General features: G+C 41.1%; 1 protein-coding gene across 3 annotated transcripts in view; it reads right to left on the bottom strand.

Annotated features, from left to right (window-relative positions):
- Window positions 1-18,439, bottom strand: part of Fggy (FGGY carbohydrate kinase domain containing) — a 364,222-nt gene that overhangs the window by 299,394 nt on the left and 46,389 nt on the right. For all 3 annotated transcript variants that reach the window (XM_075945971.1, XM_075945973.1, XM_075945972.1), the window contains exon 5: window positions 6,061-6,149. In XM_075945971.1, the coding sequence (XP_075802086.1) occupies window positions 6,061-6,149 (89 nt within the window). The remainder of the gene's footprint in view (window positions 1-6,060; window positions 6,150-18,439) is intronic.

Genomic DNA, 18,439 nt, shown 5'->3' with positions numbered 1-18,439 from the left:
GCACATACAACAATGAGCATAAACCTTGAGAACGCCATTGAGCAAAATAACACATACATAAAAGGGTCAATAATGTACACAGACTATCTAGAATAGACAAATATAAACAGACAAGATAGACTGATGAATGGGGGCTGGTAAAAGCTGCAGTAGGAGATAATAATAACAGGTCGGTCTGGCATAATAAACAAGTTCTGGAAACAGTGGTGACATTTATACAACACTATGAATATAATCAGTACCACTATAGTCTATACTTGGTAAATTATATACCATAGAATACATAATTAAATATACCCAAACCATTGAATTATATACTTTCAATGGACAAACTGTATTGTATGTTAATTATATCTCAATAAAGATAACTTTATTTTAGTTGTCTTATCTCAGATATGCAAAAGAAGCCAGGAGGACAAGTACTAAAAGATTATAGACTGCAACACACTACCAGAGGCAGATCTCGGTGTAGAAGAGATCCTCCCTCACCCTGAGTAGAAAAGATTTTCCCCCAAGCTGTGCACCCTCTGAGTAGCAGCACCAGCACACAGATGACCTCACACCCTATCTTTTTACCTTTCTCCATGAGGATAAGAAAAACTACCTGATCATAGAGAGACCAGAGATCACATCAGGCCACATTCTGAGTCACTGTGTTAAAGACAAGGTGAGCTAATAATGCTATCTCCTAAGGCCCAGTGTGGCCAAATGGCTTCCAGTGCTGTAGGATGGGGACATGTGAGCTGGTCTGTATCCAGACAGCTACTGGATTACGTGGTCCGAAGTGTAAACTGCAGTTGGTGTGTGTAGTCTTCTACCCTGCCCAGCAGTCATATGTGCATACATACATACGTACATACACACATATGTATGAACATGCACATGGTGTTCACCATGAGCTGCTGAGCTCTATTATCTACTCAGTAAATCAGAATTCTATACATTAGAGGTAAGCGGGTATCTTCTAAGATAACCAATGTGGTAGCTTTTCATCCCTAGCCTACGTTCTTTGTATGATGCTGCCATCAGTCAGAACCCCAATGTCAACAAAAAGTAAGAAGCACTCAAAACCTTTAAGAGCAAGATTCCTGCAAGAGGTTTAAACAATGAGTACTTAGGAGACAAATAACACAGGAGGGGGTTGAATTTAACAAGAAAATGTGAATTTAAAGAAGATTCCTGTGATGATCAGATTCTTCTTGCTATGACAAAATAGATGAGGTCATTTATTTGTGGAAGGAAAGGGCTTATTTGGGTTCATGGTTTCCGTGAGCTGTAGGCCTGTGACATGGGTACACATAAAGGTAGAAGCTCATAGTTGGGGAATCTGCTCATCTCATGGCTATAGGCAAACAAAGAGAGAAAAAAGACCACAATATCCCTGTTAAAGGGACACCTACCTGTTTTTATTAGGGCTTCACCATCTACAGGTTCAACCCCTCCTCCTCAGCACCTAGACCCATAGATCAAGGCTTCAGTACGGGAAGCTTTGGAGACATTTCAAGATTGAAATTATTACAACCATATATTATGCCCCCAAAATTGACAAGATAAATACAGGTATACTAACTGATTAGAATATTACATGGGTATTATTTTCAAATAATACTGATAACAAAAATAAGATATTATTAAGTAAAAACTGGAATGAAATCATAAATAATACTGCTACCTTGGAGCTGCTGAATATTACTTTATAAAATGATGACAGATCAATAGACTAACCACAACCATCTCCTGACAAATTAAGCAATGAATCTTGGGAAAATGAACAACACAATATTATCCCTTATTAACAAATGCACAGAGACACAGAGAAGTAACCAAATTAGAAAAATGGCTGATATTTTAAAGGAGATTGCAGGGTTTTGTTGTCATTATTCTTATTGTTTTAAGGCTGACTGCCATCCTTTAGCAGGCTGGCTGGAGCTCAGGCTGGCCTTGAACTCACAGTAATCCTCCTGGCTCAGCCTCCCATAGACTTGAATTATAGGCATGAGTCACCACATTCAGTTTCTAAAGGACATAATTTCATTTCCTTAAAATAAGAGAAAGACTATTCAGTGAGAACCTACATAGAATTGTATAATATTGTAGAGGTGAGAAGAAAATAAAAATATATAAATACAAGGGGAAATAAATTAAATAAATTCAAGATTTTAGAAAAACTCAGCCCTGTTTTCCCTTAGGGTATACAAATGTCCCAGAAAATGTAGCACATAACTTCTGAATGAAACATATATATTTTGTTTTGTCCCTGAGAAGTCTACTCATCCATTTTTTTTTTTTTGGCTCAAGTGAATAAAAATAAGTGAACTGAAAAGACAATTCTCCAATAGAAAATATTTTGCCATGATATATGCAGTGTTTCTGCCCTCCAGGAGTTAAAAAAAAAACCTTATTCTGTAAGTGTGCTGTACACTGTGAAGCCAACCCAAAGAGTACAACGCAACACAGAGCGGGCGAGGCAAGCGCCAACTCTGTGACAAACAGAATCAACCGTGATGAGAATGCTGTTATCTCCCCAGAACAGAATCCATGTTCATCTAGAGAAAAACATCAGATACATTCTAAATGGGGGAACCCCACCATATTCAGGACCTACATGCTTCAAAGAGAGCAAGATTACCAAAACAAGAAAGTTCTGAAAAAATAGGACAGCCAAAGGAAGCCAAAAAGAAGTGCCCAAATGATGCCGTATTGTGGAACCAAGAATGGGCATTTGGGTTAAAAATGAAGGTGTCATGTAGCAAATTACACCTGTGTAAAATCTTCTACCTTAGAGGGAAGCTCATGATGCAGGGTGTCCTAAAGGGTAGGGGCAGAGTGTGAAACATTCTATCCTGCAAGGAAGCTCCTTAACCTCAAAAAGCAAACGTAAAGGCTTCAGGAAGCCCCTGAAACTGACTAGGTTTCCTTGGATTCTCCCTCTCCAAGTGTATAAAAGTGGGTAAGGACTGCTGAGAGATATTCTCAGACACACTAAACACCTAACACTCAGCCAGCAAAGCTGATGGGAAAAGGCAGAAACCAACTGAGCTGCCTGGAAGAGACACTCCAACCTGTCAAGTTGTCGGCAAATTGTGCAGATTTGGTGAGCTGACATCCTTGCTAGGGAGGGGTTTTGTGGCACAGCTGTCTTTGAGTGATTTAGCTCCTGTAGTAACCCATCACTGACATTCCTGTACGGAACTAGCAACAAACTCACTGGAATCAGTTGGATTTTGATGGTCTTTAGTTGGTTCTCTATCTGGGAAAATAATCATTAGCTCTTATCTCCCAAGGATAGTGTCACCACTATATGAAGAAATCTGATCAAAGAACATAGTTAATGATATGTCGATATCAGTTCCTTAATTATAACAAACACGCCATATACTAATATATTAGCTACAGGAAGTTTGACATCTGGCATCTGAGAACTCTGTGCATATTCACAATGTTCCTGTAAACCTAAAACTATTTTCAAATGCTTATTTGAAATTATGATTGAATTAATAGAACATACTTATAAATAATTTATGGAATATCATAATATAATACGATATAATATAACACGATATAATATCAGCTTTCTCAGCTTTACTAGGTTAGACAAAGTCAGTTCTCTAGACAGCTACCAGTATTCATCACTTTGGTCAGGCTGCCCACGCTCCCTTTTCATTCTGGTCACCAGGTCACCAGGAAGCTTACAAACACAACCTTACCAAAAAAAAAAAAGTTTCTACACACTTCGGCATTGACACAGTCACTGTATTAATATTTTACTTTATTTTGATTTTTTGTGGTTTTTCTTTGCTTTGTTGTTCTTTTTCTTTTGTGCTGTGCATTGATCCAGTGGCTAGTGGCTCTGTGTGTGTGTGTGTGTGTGTGTGTGTGTGTGTGTATAGCCATATTTTTATTTCATTTACTAAAATTGACCTCAAATCTCTTTAGAAGATATATACATAGAAATATGTGAATGTATATGAATATATTTTTGTCTGATTATGAACAATTTTATTATTCACATTTCTGACTAACCATTTCTCATGATCTGAACAGTTACCCACTCAGTGGCTAGAATATGGCAAATTACTAACATATTCAATTTCAATTCTTAAATTGCAAAATAGTACTAACACCACCTGCTCGAACAGATGGCTGCTGAGTACCAATGGAGTTCCATTTGTCAATGCTTACCATGGGTAAAAGAAAGGCCCTTGGTGAAGGATAACCATTTGTTATGAATATTATTACATATTATTATTGTTATTGTTATTATTAAAGTAGCAGTAACTCTTTTCATTAACACAGTAAAAAGGGAAGACATGAATGACAAAGCAATCACAGGCCCAGTGCATTTTGGATGAAAACAATAAAATTCCATTTTTTTTTTCCAGAGGAGAGAAGGAGGAAGAAGGAAGCAGGACCTTCTTACACTGTTATTGCCAAAAACAAGCATGTAACCTTTACACCAGGTGAAACTCAATCCCTTGTTAGCCTGCAATAACAGAAAAGAAAAACACCCTCTAGCTTTTTTGGCACCCACTTCATCAAAGTCACCCAAAACAAGCACATGAACGAGCCAAATGAACACCAAATCTGAGCCTTCCCTTGAGTTGTTGGGTGCCAAGTTCCTGTTCTGTTGCCCAGAGTTCTTTTGGCATTGACACATTCCATTCCAGACCTCATCTCCCTTGTTCTGGGGATGGGACAGACAGTAAGGACTTTTGTTTGCAAATGCTTTGGTATTTAATAATACACACTGCATACCTATCCACAGTATCTAACTCCTACTAACTACAAGAGGATTGAAAGATGAGTCGTGCACACTAGGCCTGGAGAGACAACTTATTTACTGTAGATGGACATGGGAAGACCATTGGGACTTAACGTAAAGACTCTGCCAGAAAGAAGAAACTAGACAATCAATTATTTTGAAACTAACAAGCCAACTTATACAGCTTTATCTGTCGACGCCAACTGCTTCTTGTCTTCAGAGGTTGCAGTCCAGTCCCTGACTCCTTGTCAAGTCAAAAGACACATCATTTTCACACACCCCTTTGATGGTGTGGGATATTTGTACACCGTGTAAAGATCCATTGTTTTTTTTTCCAGCTTAATAAAAAGCTGAATGGTCAACAGATAGGCAGGAAAAGTTAGGCGTGGCTTCTGTACAGAGAGAAGAGCTCAGAGGGCTGAATCTAGGAATGAGAGACTCCAGTAAGATTTGGAGTAAGTCAGACTTCCAGAATGGAGGACAGGTAAAAAGCCCACACGGCAGAATGTAGATTAATAGAAACAGGTTAGTTGAAGTTATAAGAACTAGTTGGGAACAACTAAGCTAAAGATCAGGCTTTCATAATTAATATTCGATCTCTTTTGGGGGACTGAAGGTCCCCAAATAAAGTCCAACAAAAAAGTCCACTTACACATTGAAGATGAGATCAAAATGACCATCCCTTTGCCATACTGAGGTTTCACACCTGGCTCTGTCTTCTTACCCACACACACCAGCCACAACTTCGTACTCAATGGGTATTTTGTAAAAGGACTCTCAAGTGGCACACGGTTTACTTTTAACACTTGTAAGTTACTCAAAAGCAACCGCTAGCATAACATAGGTGCTGCTGCTGTAGTTCAGATAATTCTAGTACATTTCCACAGAAAGTGATGCGAGTTCATAGTTTGTGCACCTAGTCAGCATCCACCCCCTTGTGGGTATTTCCTACCCTAATTTCTGAAGTCCATGTTTTTTCCCCCTTTAATGAACCACTTAGAAGGCAACTTCAGAAAGAGCTGTAGTGACCTCTGAGCTTTAGCATCTCCTTCTAGTGTGCCCACACTTAATGAGTGGCATCCACCTCGGATACTCATATTTCCAGCAAGATAGGGAACAATGGGGCTTGAGCATATGTAGTGGAGGCAGAAGATAGGTTCAAGATGTTTCAAGTATGCACAATCACGTGCAGATGTAAAAACAGTATGGCCAGTCAAAGGGAGTTAAGAAAGCAATAGAGAGAGAGACACCCGGGGACTGGGAGAACACAAATAAAATCCAACTTGTAATTAACATACCGTGCTGTGACACCTGTTGCCTTCCATGATAAGAAGTCTGGGAGATCAAAGAAATGTCCCGCCTTGTCCCAGCAAGTCTCTCTCAAGTTCTGCCAAATTAAATATATATTAGAATCAATTACGAGGTTTTTTTTTTTCAACTCCTCTCCTCTTTCAAAAATGTTTCAGATTTTTCAAAACAAAAACAGAGCCAACAATGTTCATGAAAACATCTGTTCACGGGCTTGGGGGAGTGTGGTATAAAAGTAGTATTTATTACAGGAAAGAAAACATGGCAATTATTGACCCTCTCAAAGATGATCCTAATTTTCCTTTCGTTCCCCTTCTGTAACCTGGACAGGGAGCAGGCACACTGTGGATATACAACCCAGCCTCCTGGCAAAGGCGAGAGGATGTGCACCACACAGTAAGAAGGCAAACAGCTCTGCCCCAGGGAGAAGCTGCACTGAGGACTCAAGGAATCGAAGTGTGCCTTGCCACAGAAATTCTCCAGATACCAACTGGTACCAAAGACGACTCAAAGAAGTGGCAAGCTAAGCCACTGTGCAGGCAAATAAAGCAACTGCCACAACAGTTTTAGATATGTATTTCATTTCATATTGTCAAATAGCCAGATTTTGTTTTCTGCTGGGCTTTTCTTTCCTCTACCAAATCTTTCCAGACTACCTGCCACTCAGCTTGCTATGTCTTCTTGCTTTTAACTAGTCTTTGTTACAAGACACTGAGAAAAGGAATTTATCAGAAGCTCAGGGTATTTGGGGGAATCTAAAAAGAATGATGCCTGCTTCAAACAAACAGACTGTGTTGTGCCTGCGTGGTACAATCAAAATGCACAGAACTACTGGACTGCTTAGTTTTTCCCTCCAGACACTCTGTGTGACGGTGCCGGTTAGATTATGGTGGGCTTTCCACCTGTGTGACTTGCCTTCTCCAAGCAGTACCAAAGTGCTAGAAATTATGACATCAATTTTCAGACATATATCTTGATTTTACATATTTTTCTCCTCAAAGTCTTGGTTTTTCCTGCTTGCTGGAAATCCATGTCGAAGCACTGTCTCAATTACAGGGTTCTATTTCACTAAGAGCATCAAACGTAAAAGTCTCAACATCACAGCCGTTCTATTACCATGTATGTGAAAGCCTCTCTTAGGAAGAAATGGATGTAAATTTCTCATTACCTATCCATACATCTTAACATCAAATAAAGCAAAACTTAGCATTCCAAAATATGCCTAACACAGCTATGAACTTGCATAACCCTGTGCACTTGACAAGTCACAACCAGAAAGCAGTGGTCTTTGGAATTATGTGAGTCAAACTATCAGTATGCCTTTTGGATATTCTCAAAAACATTTTCATGCACTTTGTGGTTGCAGCAGTTGGTGGTCAGAGAGAAGGCAGCCTCCTTCCTTAGTTCCAACAATGCAAGGCCCGTCACCATGCTTCAACTGCCAAACCACTACCCACCAACCACTTCTTCTAGTCAAAGCCAGACAATCACCCTGAGCTGAGAAAACAACTGCTTCTGTTAGGTTTTATGTAGGGTTACTAACAACCCTGCATGATGCCAGTCTTCTGCCCTGAGTCACACCAATAGCTGCCAGGGACAAAGACAGCCAAGTAGAACATCTCTGAGAGAGTGGCAAGGCTTTTGGTAATGTCCTGGGGGTAGGAGTGAGGAACCCAGGAGTGTATCCTCCTGAGGTGGACCAGCATTGTGAATCAAACCCAGAGACCCAAGTCGTCCTCTGAATAGAATAAATAATCAAAACCAACACGCTGGAAAGCATCAGGCATCTGTACAAGTAACATCATACAGACTGAGCAGGTTGTATTGATATATTTAGGAATATATATATACATACATAATATATATGTGTAAAAATATTTAATAAAAAAATAAGCCATAAATTTGAAAAAAAAGCAAAAGTATACGGGAGCGTTTGAAGGAAGGAAAATAGAAGGGAGAAATTATGCAATTATATCATAATCTCAAAATATAAAAGAAAACTTAAAAAGAATATACATGGGCATGGAAGAGAAATGAACAAATAGTCCCTGATTTCTGTACAAATGCAAAATCTGTGGATTGATCAACAAAGGGAAGAGGCAAGGATCTGCATGACAGTGGTGTGTCTGGAAGCCTGACAGTTATTTGAGAGACTGGCTGGCTTAGAAGTTCCCATAAAATTCTCCCATTGAGCTATGGGCTTTACAAGGGTTTTACCATCAACTGCCATACTAGCCCATATAGATTTTTTACATGGAAATTTCTTTGTCCTTCATCCTCCCCGTCGCTGAAGTTCCAGCCAAGGACTTAATAAATTAATTATCTTCTTGTGTTCACCGAACATACATTAGGGCACAGTAACCATCCTGTTCCCTCCACAATGTACAACACTGTCCCCATACTCTGTCTCCCTTGATTCTTTGGGCGATTCAAAGAGGAGAAGGCAATATATAATACTCACATCTAAGGATGTCGGGACTGAGGGTTCTACTCCAAGAGCTTGTCCCTAAGTCACCCAAGGCATCTGCTCTAAGGTGAGTGCTCATTTCTTGCACTGTGTAGCAGCAACCATCTTGGCTCCTAGCAGAGCTGTGGGATTGGGGCCTTTGGAAACACCTTGATGAAGCTTACAAGAGGGGAAAACAACTCTAAACTATTCTGAAAGAATCTCAGAAATTCTAATTTCAATCGTGGGTGACTTGCCTAACTTCTGTGGACTTAAGCAAACCTCCACGCGTGAGCAGTCCAAAGGTTAGAAAGTGCAAGCTCTTCACACAGGCCAACTTCAGCTGTGTCTCATCCTGAAATATCTTAACACTCTTCCAAGTAGGAGCCTCTGATGCTCTCCTCCAATTAAAAAGGAACTAAGACAAATGAGTCTTTTGGAGAAACAGAGCCTTAGCAGTGATCTGGGGTGTGTGAGCTGGCACTCAGAGCCCTGCCTTCCAGTAACAACCTCTTGAGCTAAGCAATCCATCGGCTTGAAAGCAATCAAGGGCAACAGCTCGCCTGTTCTTATTTATCACTTCATAAAACCATAGCATTGCTTGGGCAGAGGCTACTCCTCAGAGCTCACATAAACAGAGCTTTTGGGTCTCGGGAGGGCGGGACTGGAAAAGTTATGCCCAAGATTCAAGACCAGGAATCAGGAGATCCTTGAGCAGAGGAGGGAGAGTCATCCTGATGCCACTGTGGTGTCTCTAGAAGTTGTTGGGTTTCTGCCCCCTTCTAGTTGCTGAGGAAGATTATGGGGAACAATAATAGGAAGGGCACCAGAATGCAGGGACTACATGAGGAAATTGGGTTTAGTTTATTATTAATTGCAAAGAGATTCTATCTGGGTTGTCTATGGTGTATAGTAAATGAAAGACAGGGACCAGAACACCCTAACTTCACACACAATAAGTGATCCTGCTTGTACACTCCAAGTTACACACTGTTCATATATTTCTAGAACTATCCATGACAAAACAAAATTGAATCCTGATGCTATATTCCAGTTTTGAAATTCGAACATGGCCTGGCAACCCAGAGAGGTGAGTTATTTCCGGAAGCCCAATTCTCAATGTCATTCTCAAAAGAAACAATGCCGAAACATGAGGCAGTCAGAAGTCCACCCAGGATCCTCCTGGGATGAAAGAGACTATTGTATGCTGCAGACTCCCATGCACAGACAGGGAGCAACCAGCAGCAATGCTTCAAGGCAGGCAGGCAGGCAAAGAAATTGGGATTTGTGGCACCAGAAGCATCTTTCTAAAAGCTAAGCTCCAACAATTCCTTCCTTTGTTGAAAATATCCGATGACAAATCAGTCCTGGGCCTGGCTCCTGGGCCTCTATCTGGTGCCAGCTTACCCATCATGATTCCTAGGATTCCCCTCTAGAATCATTGTCCAGGCTTCTCAGGTAACCTTCACTCCACCCTTGCAGCCTTTCTATACTTTTTTTTTTTCCAATTCCTCAACACATTCTGCTCTTCTGCTTCCATGCTTCTGTTTGGGCTGTTGCTTCTACTGGATTGACAGCCCCACTTGTTCTCCTTCTCAGTCTTCTATCCTAGATGTGAACCCAACTCAGAAGGACCTCTGCTGAGAGTCTCTCTTCCCTCACTCTAACCGCTTATACTGATTATACACTCACATGCCCAAATCCATCCTAAAAATGACAAACTTCTTCTCGAGGGCAAAGGACAAGTCTAACTCATGGGGGGGAAACAGGAAAAAAGCTTCCGGAGATGTGACGAACTTAACGCTAGACACTGGAGCTGGGGAAAGATATGAGCAAAGGGAAGGTAATTAAAAATATGATGTACGACAATAATGTAATGAGTCTGATACCAAAGCCTGGTGAGTCAGCCTCATAACTTTATCACAGCATTTTGTGTGGTCATATATCTGTCTCTAATGACTAATTATAGACAGGGTTTAGAAGAGAGAGGAGGCTTTGGGCCTGGGCTGGCTAGCTCATCCTCCACGGGAAGGAGACTTTATTTGGAGCCTAAAGATGAAATAGACTGTATCTATGCTACTGCTGAAGAAAACATCCAAGCAACAAAGACCTGAGCTTATTCAGCCAGAAAAGGATTTGTCCTGTCATACATTTGTAAAATGAAATAATTCTACTGTACAATAGATTTTCACGTGCTCTATTTATAGGCATCCTCTTCTTCCTCATCTACCCCAGAGGTGTCGTACAGAAGGGTAAACTAGTACTCCACACTTCAGTTTACTTCCTAACCTAAGAGCATGACCATCGACGTGACAACTGACAGATTCATTGATGCTTTCTTGACCCGTATATGTGACACAACCATGTATATTGGAAATAAGATTGCAGATCAGAATGTAAGCAATATGGCATCTGGAAACCCTGAGTTTATCTGCTGTCCTTACAACTCCCAGCTGCGTTCCTTAGAAAAAATAATCTCTCTAAAACTATTTCTTCAAATCTCCTACTACTAACACCTACCTTAGGGATAGTGTGTACATTGTATAAGTCAACAAGAGTCTCCTAATGCTGTGATCCACCTTTATAGTCTTCAAAGCTTTTTATATGAGAGAATTTATACAATATGTACAATCCTAGAAGGCAGGGAAGCAAGAAAAGTCATCTTCACTGCACGGATTATTAAACTAATGCCTTAAAGGACCACAACATGGCAGGTGAGTGACATACCAGACTCTGCATCTTTAACATCCATCCATTGCTTATTCAGCCTCGACTTCCCCAAAAGTTTTTCATTTCTTTAATGGAGAAATACCTGGACAGGAGAGAAGCCTATCACCTAGATGACAGAACTGTGGCTCAGTGCACTTACTATGGAGAAGCAAGGGAGCTCAAATGTGAAGAGGCTTTGAAAACATAAAGTCTTGGAATAGAAAATGATAGAGAAGGTGTGGACATACAGGAAATGAGAGAGTGACTCCATAGTTCATGGAGTAGACAGCAATGGAGGAGGTGTGGACACATAGGAAATCAAAGATCAACTCCATATTTCATAGAGTAGACAGCAATGAAGAAGGTGTGGACACACAGGAAATCAAAGATCAACTCCATATTTCATGCTGGATCCTCCTGTTCTTCCCCTCACTGCTTCCTTGTCTCTTTTATGAACCCTTTTCTTTAGGGAATCTTAAGTTTGGATGCTGCAAACAGTGTACATGACAGTCACTTAACTCACTACTTCCACACTCACTGGGAAATCTCAATTAATTCCTTGACTTCAGAAAACTTCAAAGAAAAACCAACTGAGTCGATTCCAACACAAACTCTCCTCAGATGTGTCTCCTGGATGCCCCACTCACCTCCCAACATTCCAATACAGAAAAACTGTTATCTTCCCCAGAAGAGCTTCCTCCTCCTTGATTTCATGCCTGTTGCCCAAAGAGGTCTTTTTTTGTTTCTACTTCTCTGTGAATCCTCATGTCCCGTTATCCTTTCTGTCCAAACATCAGTTAATTCATGAGCAGGTTTCCATCTTTGTGTCTGGGTGTAAGATAGAGCCTTTGGGAGAAACAAGACCAACCATGTGTGCATATGCATGTGCATATACATATACAGATGTACTCAAACGCAGTCATCACTGAGAACTCCACTCTGGTGTTCCACACTCCGTGAAACTGCACTTAAGCTGAGCTGGATGGTCCAAGAGGGCATGTACCTATTGCTCTAGCTTCATTTTTGCTGCTATGATCAAATATCCTGACAAAAAGTAACACAGGGGGAAAGGTTTTATTTGGCTTATGATCCCAGGCTACAGTCTATCATTTTGGGGAAGTCAAGGCTAGAACACAGCTGTTTATCACATCCACAGTAAGAGCGAAGAGTACGAGCCCGTCCTTCTTTGTTGCTTTTGCTCAGCTAACTCTCTTCCCTCTTACAGTCCAGGGCCCAGCCCATGAAATATACCACCCAACACAGTTAGAAATCAAGAAACCCCACCCCCCACACACACACACACATACACGGACATGTACATAGGTCAATGTAACCCAGACAATCCTCAAGTAAAATGCTGATGGTGAGTCTTGTTTGTGTCAAGTTGAAAATAAGCCAACCACCACACCTATAGTACCTGGTGAATGTCCCTATCCCTGTTGCTCAGCGTCTGCCCTTCTCATTACAATGAATCTCCTTGAAGACAGAACTATGGTTTCCTTGCAATCTATGCCTGGGATCTAGACCTGTATATGATGCACAGATGATGAGTAATGCTAGCTGAATGAAAGAATAAGTGAATGGATGAGCAGAGATATCCTAACTAAATAACAGTTTATGGGAATGAAAATGAGGGATGAATGGGCGCATGAATGAATAAGGACTGTCCTCGTTTCCCTTTTATTCCATTCAAGCTAATGGCTTTTCTCAGTCTCTTTCAGGGGCAGAAATATATTCTAGCCAAGCCTGACTGCCAGGAAGATAAATTCTCTTCTCCGGGTGAGTAGGTCTTTTGGAGAAGTTTCATTTTAATTGGAAAATGGATTCATTCACTTCCTGGCATGGGTTCCTGGGTCAGTGCAGCACCACTTACATGGCCGCCAAGCACCAAGTGATGGGGGGGACTGCAGAGGGAAAAGAGCTGCCTTAGATTGGAGGGCCTTGGGACCTCTGAGGATAAACAGCTATCAACTCTTCTTATCTAGCTCAAACAGATACCCTTTTTTCCCAAAGATCTTTCCACCTAAACTTTTTTCATCCCCAAACCTTAAAGAGTGGGCATTCTTAAGCATTCTTAAGCCTTACTTATTCATTTATGCAAGAATTAGAGTGCTTGGCCATCGTTTCCCACCAGGCATACACAAAGGCCACAAATGATAAGTTACTTCATTGGTCAAGCAAAAGCAGTAGATGAGAATGTCATAACACCGCCCCCATGATGGATCCACTGTTATCAGACCACATGGAAAATATCTCTTCTAGGAATACATCTTGCCTGGTTTTTCAAGGGTCCTTGAAGAAAGTAGCAAACGCTACAAAGGCTCTGTGGCTAAGGTATGACAATCCTAGCCTACATCTGGCCCCAGAGTTCCTGGCACATGGCTGGGTATCAGCCAGAGCTGTAGGAATCTGTTTCATTGGCAGTATGTCTTTTAGGGGAAAATACATGATAGTAACTCTAAAGATACCGATTATAGTCTCTTTCTAAAAAAGAGCTAAGAGTTTGGCAAGGGTGACAGGGGCTCCTCACATAATGTGAGAGCAGCAAGGGTCATGAAGAAGATGGATATTTACTTAGTGTGTGCCAGGATGAACACAAAAAACATGTATAGCCTCATCATAAACCCAGATGACAATATCATGACTTAAACATTGCTGCGAATGAAGACCATGAGACCCATATGCATTAGGTGAGAGAAGCAGCAGAACTATTAATAGCTTAATCAAGGTTGATTAAGGATAGCCAGACTCCAAAGATGGAAAAATGTGGTAGAATTAGCATTCAAAATAATTTATCATTTCCGAAGTGCTCCCTGTATACTAAGTGTTGCTCTAGGCTGTTTATACTTGCTTATGTGGTCCCGCCACATCCCTATAAGATATTCAGTAATACCACAGGACATGAAATTGAAATAAAGAGTAATTACATAGGTTGTCAAAGTCAGGACCCTTTGAGGCAGCATTAGAGCTAGGTGTGCACCCTTGCTGTCTTGTTCCAGAGACTATGCCAGAACTGAGAGGTACAGCTAAAGAAGAAGCGTGGAGATTATTGCAATTTTTTAATCATTTAAAATTTTCCTTTATTTTTATGTATTTTGTATATCTGGGCACCATACATGTGAAGTTAACTCCAGAGCCCAGGAAATGGAAGATCCTCTGGGTCTATACCTAAAGATGATTGTGAGTTGCCATGAAGGTGCTGGAAATCGAACCTGGGTCCTCAGGAAGCGACGTCAATGCTCTCAGCCAATGAGCCATCATCTTTCCAGCCCCTGATCACAAAATCTCAAGCTGCCTAGGAATAAGAAAGATTCTGCGTATGAAATGCACCGGATGATTGTTGAAGTTCTAAAATATTTCGTTTATAAAGCATAGAATCTGTGTGACCATAAAGGAAAGATACAATCATGAGTAGGAAAGAGAGGAAAGGGACCACATACAAAGTAATGTTGGATCTCAGTATGAAGGGAAGGCAAACGTAAGGAAGGAGAGAAAGAGGGAAGGACCCACCGTGTCAGGGACACAGCCAGCAGTGAGAAGGACTCACTAACTGAACCCATAAATGAGGAGAAAGAACAGAGAGAGGATCAGTCAGAGGGGCTTTTCTTAAAGTCAGTAAGAAGTCAGAAGGGATGGGAACTGCCCTGCCTCCCTGAGGAAAGGACGATGGTGCATGCAGCGTTAGGACAATCGGGACAGCAAGCACCTGGTGGTGATCCTGAAAGCAAACAGTCAAGAGGAAGGAGGACCAGTTCCCACATACATTTCTGACATGGAGAGAGGACAGAGAGCAGAGAAAAAGGAAAATGGAGGTAAAACAGAAGATCTATAGGGAGAAAATGAGCAAAGGAGATTAAGCAGGAAGGAGACAAAATAAAGACAAAAGCAAAGGGACAAAAAGCCACAGGGAGGCATGGGTAAGGAGGAGGAATATGTTAAGCATGAGATGTAAACAAAATGCAGCAAAAGTAAGTGCAAAGCAATGAGAGAATGTTAAAGGAAAAAAAAAGAGGGAAAAATATATGGGAACACAACAATGTCCCCAATGAGACAAACCATGGGGAGAGAAGGACAAAGGCTGCCTTGCTCTCAGTCTGCACACGGTCTTTCCTTTGGATGGATGAAGTCATGTCTGATGTCATTGTCTCTGAGTCAAACGCCCCTCAGAGGTGGAAAGGGTAATACCTCATACTGACTCCTATCGCCGTGGACAGGAAGAGCTAACTCCCTGCTCTTCTGCTTAGCAGCGCTGCCTAGCCTACTCTCGAATTGTATGGAATAAGGAGAATGTCTCCTCTGCTCAGAAAGGATGCTGCAGCCATAAGCGAGCATAGAGCCTCCTTGGATTTCAGGCTGACGTCCTTGTAGTGAGGGAACTGGAAGCGAGCGGCAAACATCTGCTGGCTTTTCTCTGACTGTGGCTACTGGGCAAATGGAATCTATCCCATGATGTTCCAAAAGGAAATTCAAGCCATATAAACAGCCTTCCAAGGACCTCGCTGAACTCGGTGTATTCGCCTGCTTGACAGATCTCAGTTCATCAAATGCCACCACGACCATTCGCAAACTCCACTACCCCTAGTACTCATGACCCAACTCCAATTTGTCCCCAGGACATCTCCCCTGTTCCTGAGCCCTGTGAACTAGAAACTGCACAACTTGAACACAATGTGAAACAGACCCCCAACTCTCCCATTCAGTGGCTTCAGCACATGGGGTCCTCTTAGCCTATCTCACCCATTCAAGTAGGGATTGAGAGGGGGTTTGTGTTCAAATGTACGAGTGTTACTTTGGCAATATCCTACCATAAGTTTCTAATGGAGTTTTCTTCATCTTGTTTCCAGGTCTGGAGAGCAGAGAGGTCAAAGAGGTCAAAATTTACATTTCCTTTTTACAGTCACTTTTTGGGATCCCACTCTACAGATTGCCTTGACTACTTTTGCTTCGGTTTAGGTAAGTGCCCCACAAAAGTCTATAAAACTAAAGGCAAAGAAATGGTGGCCAGGCCATGTGTGATTCTGCTAGAAAGCTGTGAGACTGTAGGGAGGTGGCTCCTCAAAGGAGAAAGCTGGGGCACTGGGGGTTGGCTGCTAATATTCCTTGATTAGATAACTAAATTACTTTTAAAGAGTTTCACTATGCATACATGATGGGGGTGTGCATCAGCATGCAGGTGGCTGCAGAAGCCAGAAGCACTGGGCTCGCGCTGGAGCTGGAATTCCAGGCATTTGTGAGCTGACTGACTTGCGTGCTGGGCGTGGAATTAAGAACAGTACACACACTTAACCACTGAGCCACCTCTCCAGCTTCTCTTTCAGCCTCTGACTACCAGGAAATGAATAGTTTTCTCTATCACATTCCTTAAACGATATGCTGCCTTGCCACAGGCCCCAAAGCAAGGGCCACTTGATCATGGGTCGAAACTTTCAAAAGCATGAGCCAAAATATAATATATATGTTAATATTATACATTGGATTATATATATATATATATATATATATATATATATATATTACACAGGGTCTCACTGTGTAGCTCTGGTTTATGTATTAAAAAAAAGGAATTTGCTTTTTGTAGACCAGGCTGACTTTGAATTCACAGAAATCCTTCTGCCTCTGCTCCCAAGTGCTGTGATTAAAGGTGTAAGCCATTATATCTGGCTATCTCAGAGAATTTTATACAAGCAGAAAGATGACTAGCATTCCTTTAATATTGATTTAAAAAAGAAAGTTCTTTTTAAATTGTTTTAGCTTGGAGGATAGCTTTTTTCATAATGAGGGTTTATTTTGCAAATAAAAATTTCATTTTGCCATATACTAATGCCATCAAAATAAGGAAATATTCAATGACAGCTTTCCTGACCAAATGGCTTACAGAGCTTTCTAGAGTAGTCATATGGGAACTAATGAATGCCTCTGATTTAAACCTAACCAAAATTATATCATTACTATGGTAACTTTGTTAAATAGTGTTAAGAAGCTTATAAATTATTAGCTCTACTAAAAATTACATGTATGCATTCTTTCCTAAAAACTGTCTGTAAAAATTAAGCATAATTTTTGTCAAGGTCTGGCCCTCTGAACAATGTAAATCCCATCCCCCTTCACTCTTGGATTAAATGACTCCAGAAACAAGCATACCAAAAATATAACCCAATAATCAACTGTTTTGTTATTATCACTACCACAAGCAATCAAGAGTTTGCTTTAGTCCCTCTGATACACAGTATTGCTAGGGACACCATTTCATAAATATGAACATCAGAGCCAAAGGTACATGAGCTGCCTAAATCCTGCAGACAATAGGAACAAAGACTAGAGGGAAACCCTGCATGAACCATGGACTCACCTCCTAAAACCACCACCCAGCTGCTGTTTCCCAGAGCAGGGGACAGACATGTTCAGTAAAACTTACACAGTGTAGTTCACTCTCTTTCAGGTCTCTGGGCAAGTCTCTGACCCGTCCCACCCCTCCAGTCAAGGCCAGACCACATGGCTGCAGACCAAGACAGCTGCAAGAGGCATCTCTCTGATGGTCCCTAACTCCCCACATCTCTCACAAAATGCCAGTGCGGAAGGAGTTCAGAGGTTATACGCATCAGTTGTTCTCAAACGCCAAAAACATGGTGCCAGTCCATGGAGGAAAATATTTCACTAATTAGTGGTTAAGTAAAATTTAAAATAATAATAGAAAAACAGCTATTTTAGTAAAATTATGAACATTATAAATATATGCAATTTTTTGGTAAAAAGGAAGACTGCATGTCCTAATTGCTTTCTTTGCTTTAACTTGAGTAAGTTTCCATACTCTTCAACATATCATTACTAAGGGAAAACCCATCCATCATACAGTTTAGACCCCTTAGAAATGCCATAATGAAAAACAGACCAGATAGGACAGTGGAACCCTGACTCAGAAAGTACTCTAAGGACAAAAGGGTATGCATGCACTTTTGAGTCTAAAGACACCAACAACTGAGACCACCAAGCCCAGAAGCCACAATGAAGTAGCTCCTTTGGGGGGTGTGGTTATGGGCTCGACAGCATTTCCCACTAAGATCAGACTTTCCTACATAGGTTCCACCCAAGTCATTACCCCTACAGGCTTCTTTACATCTCTGATCTTTCAACATATACCCCAATATCTATCTCTGAGTTTTTATACTTAAGACCAATTAGAATTTGCTTTATACTACAGTCATCAGTTTGGCTGG

Source organism: Microtus pennsylvanicus, chromosome 13 (genome assembly GCF_037038515.1).
Source record: "Microtus pennsylvanicus isolate mMicPen1 chromosome 13, mMicPen1.hap1, whole genome shotgun sequence".
Lineage (NCBI taxonomy): Eukaryota > Metazoa > Chordata > Mammalia > Rodentia > Cricetidae > Microtus > Microtus pennsylvanicus.
This window is presented reverse-complemented; position numbering and strand designations above follow the sequence as displayed.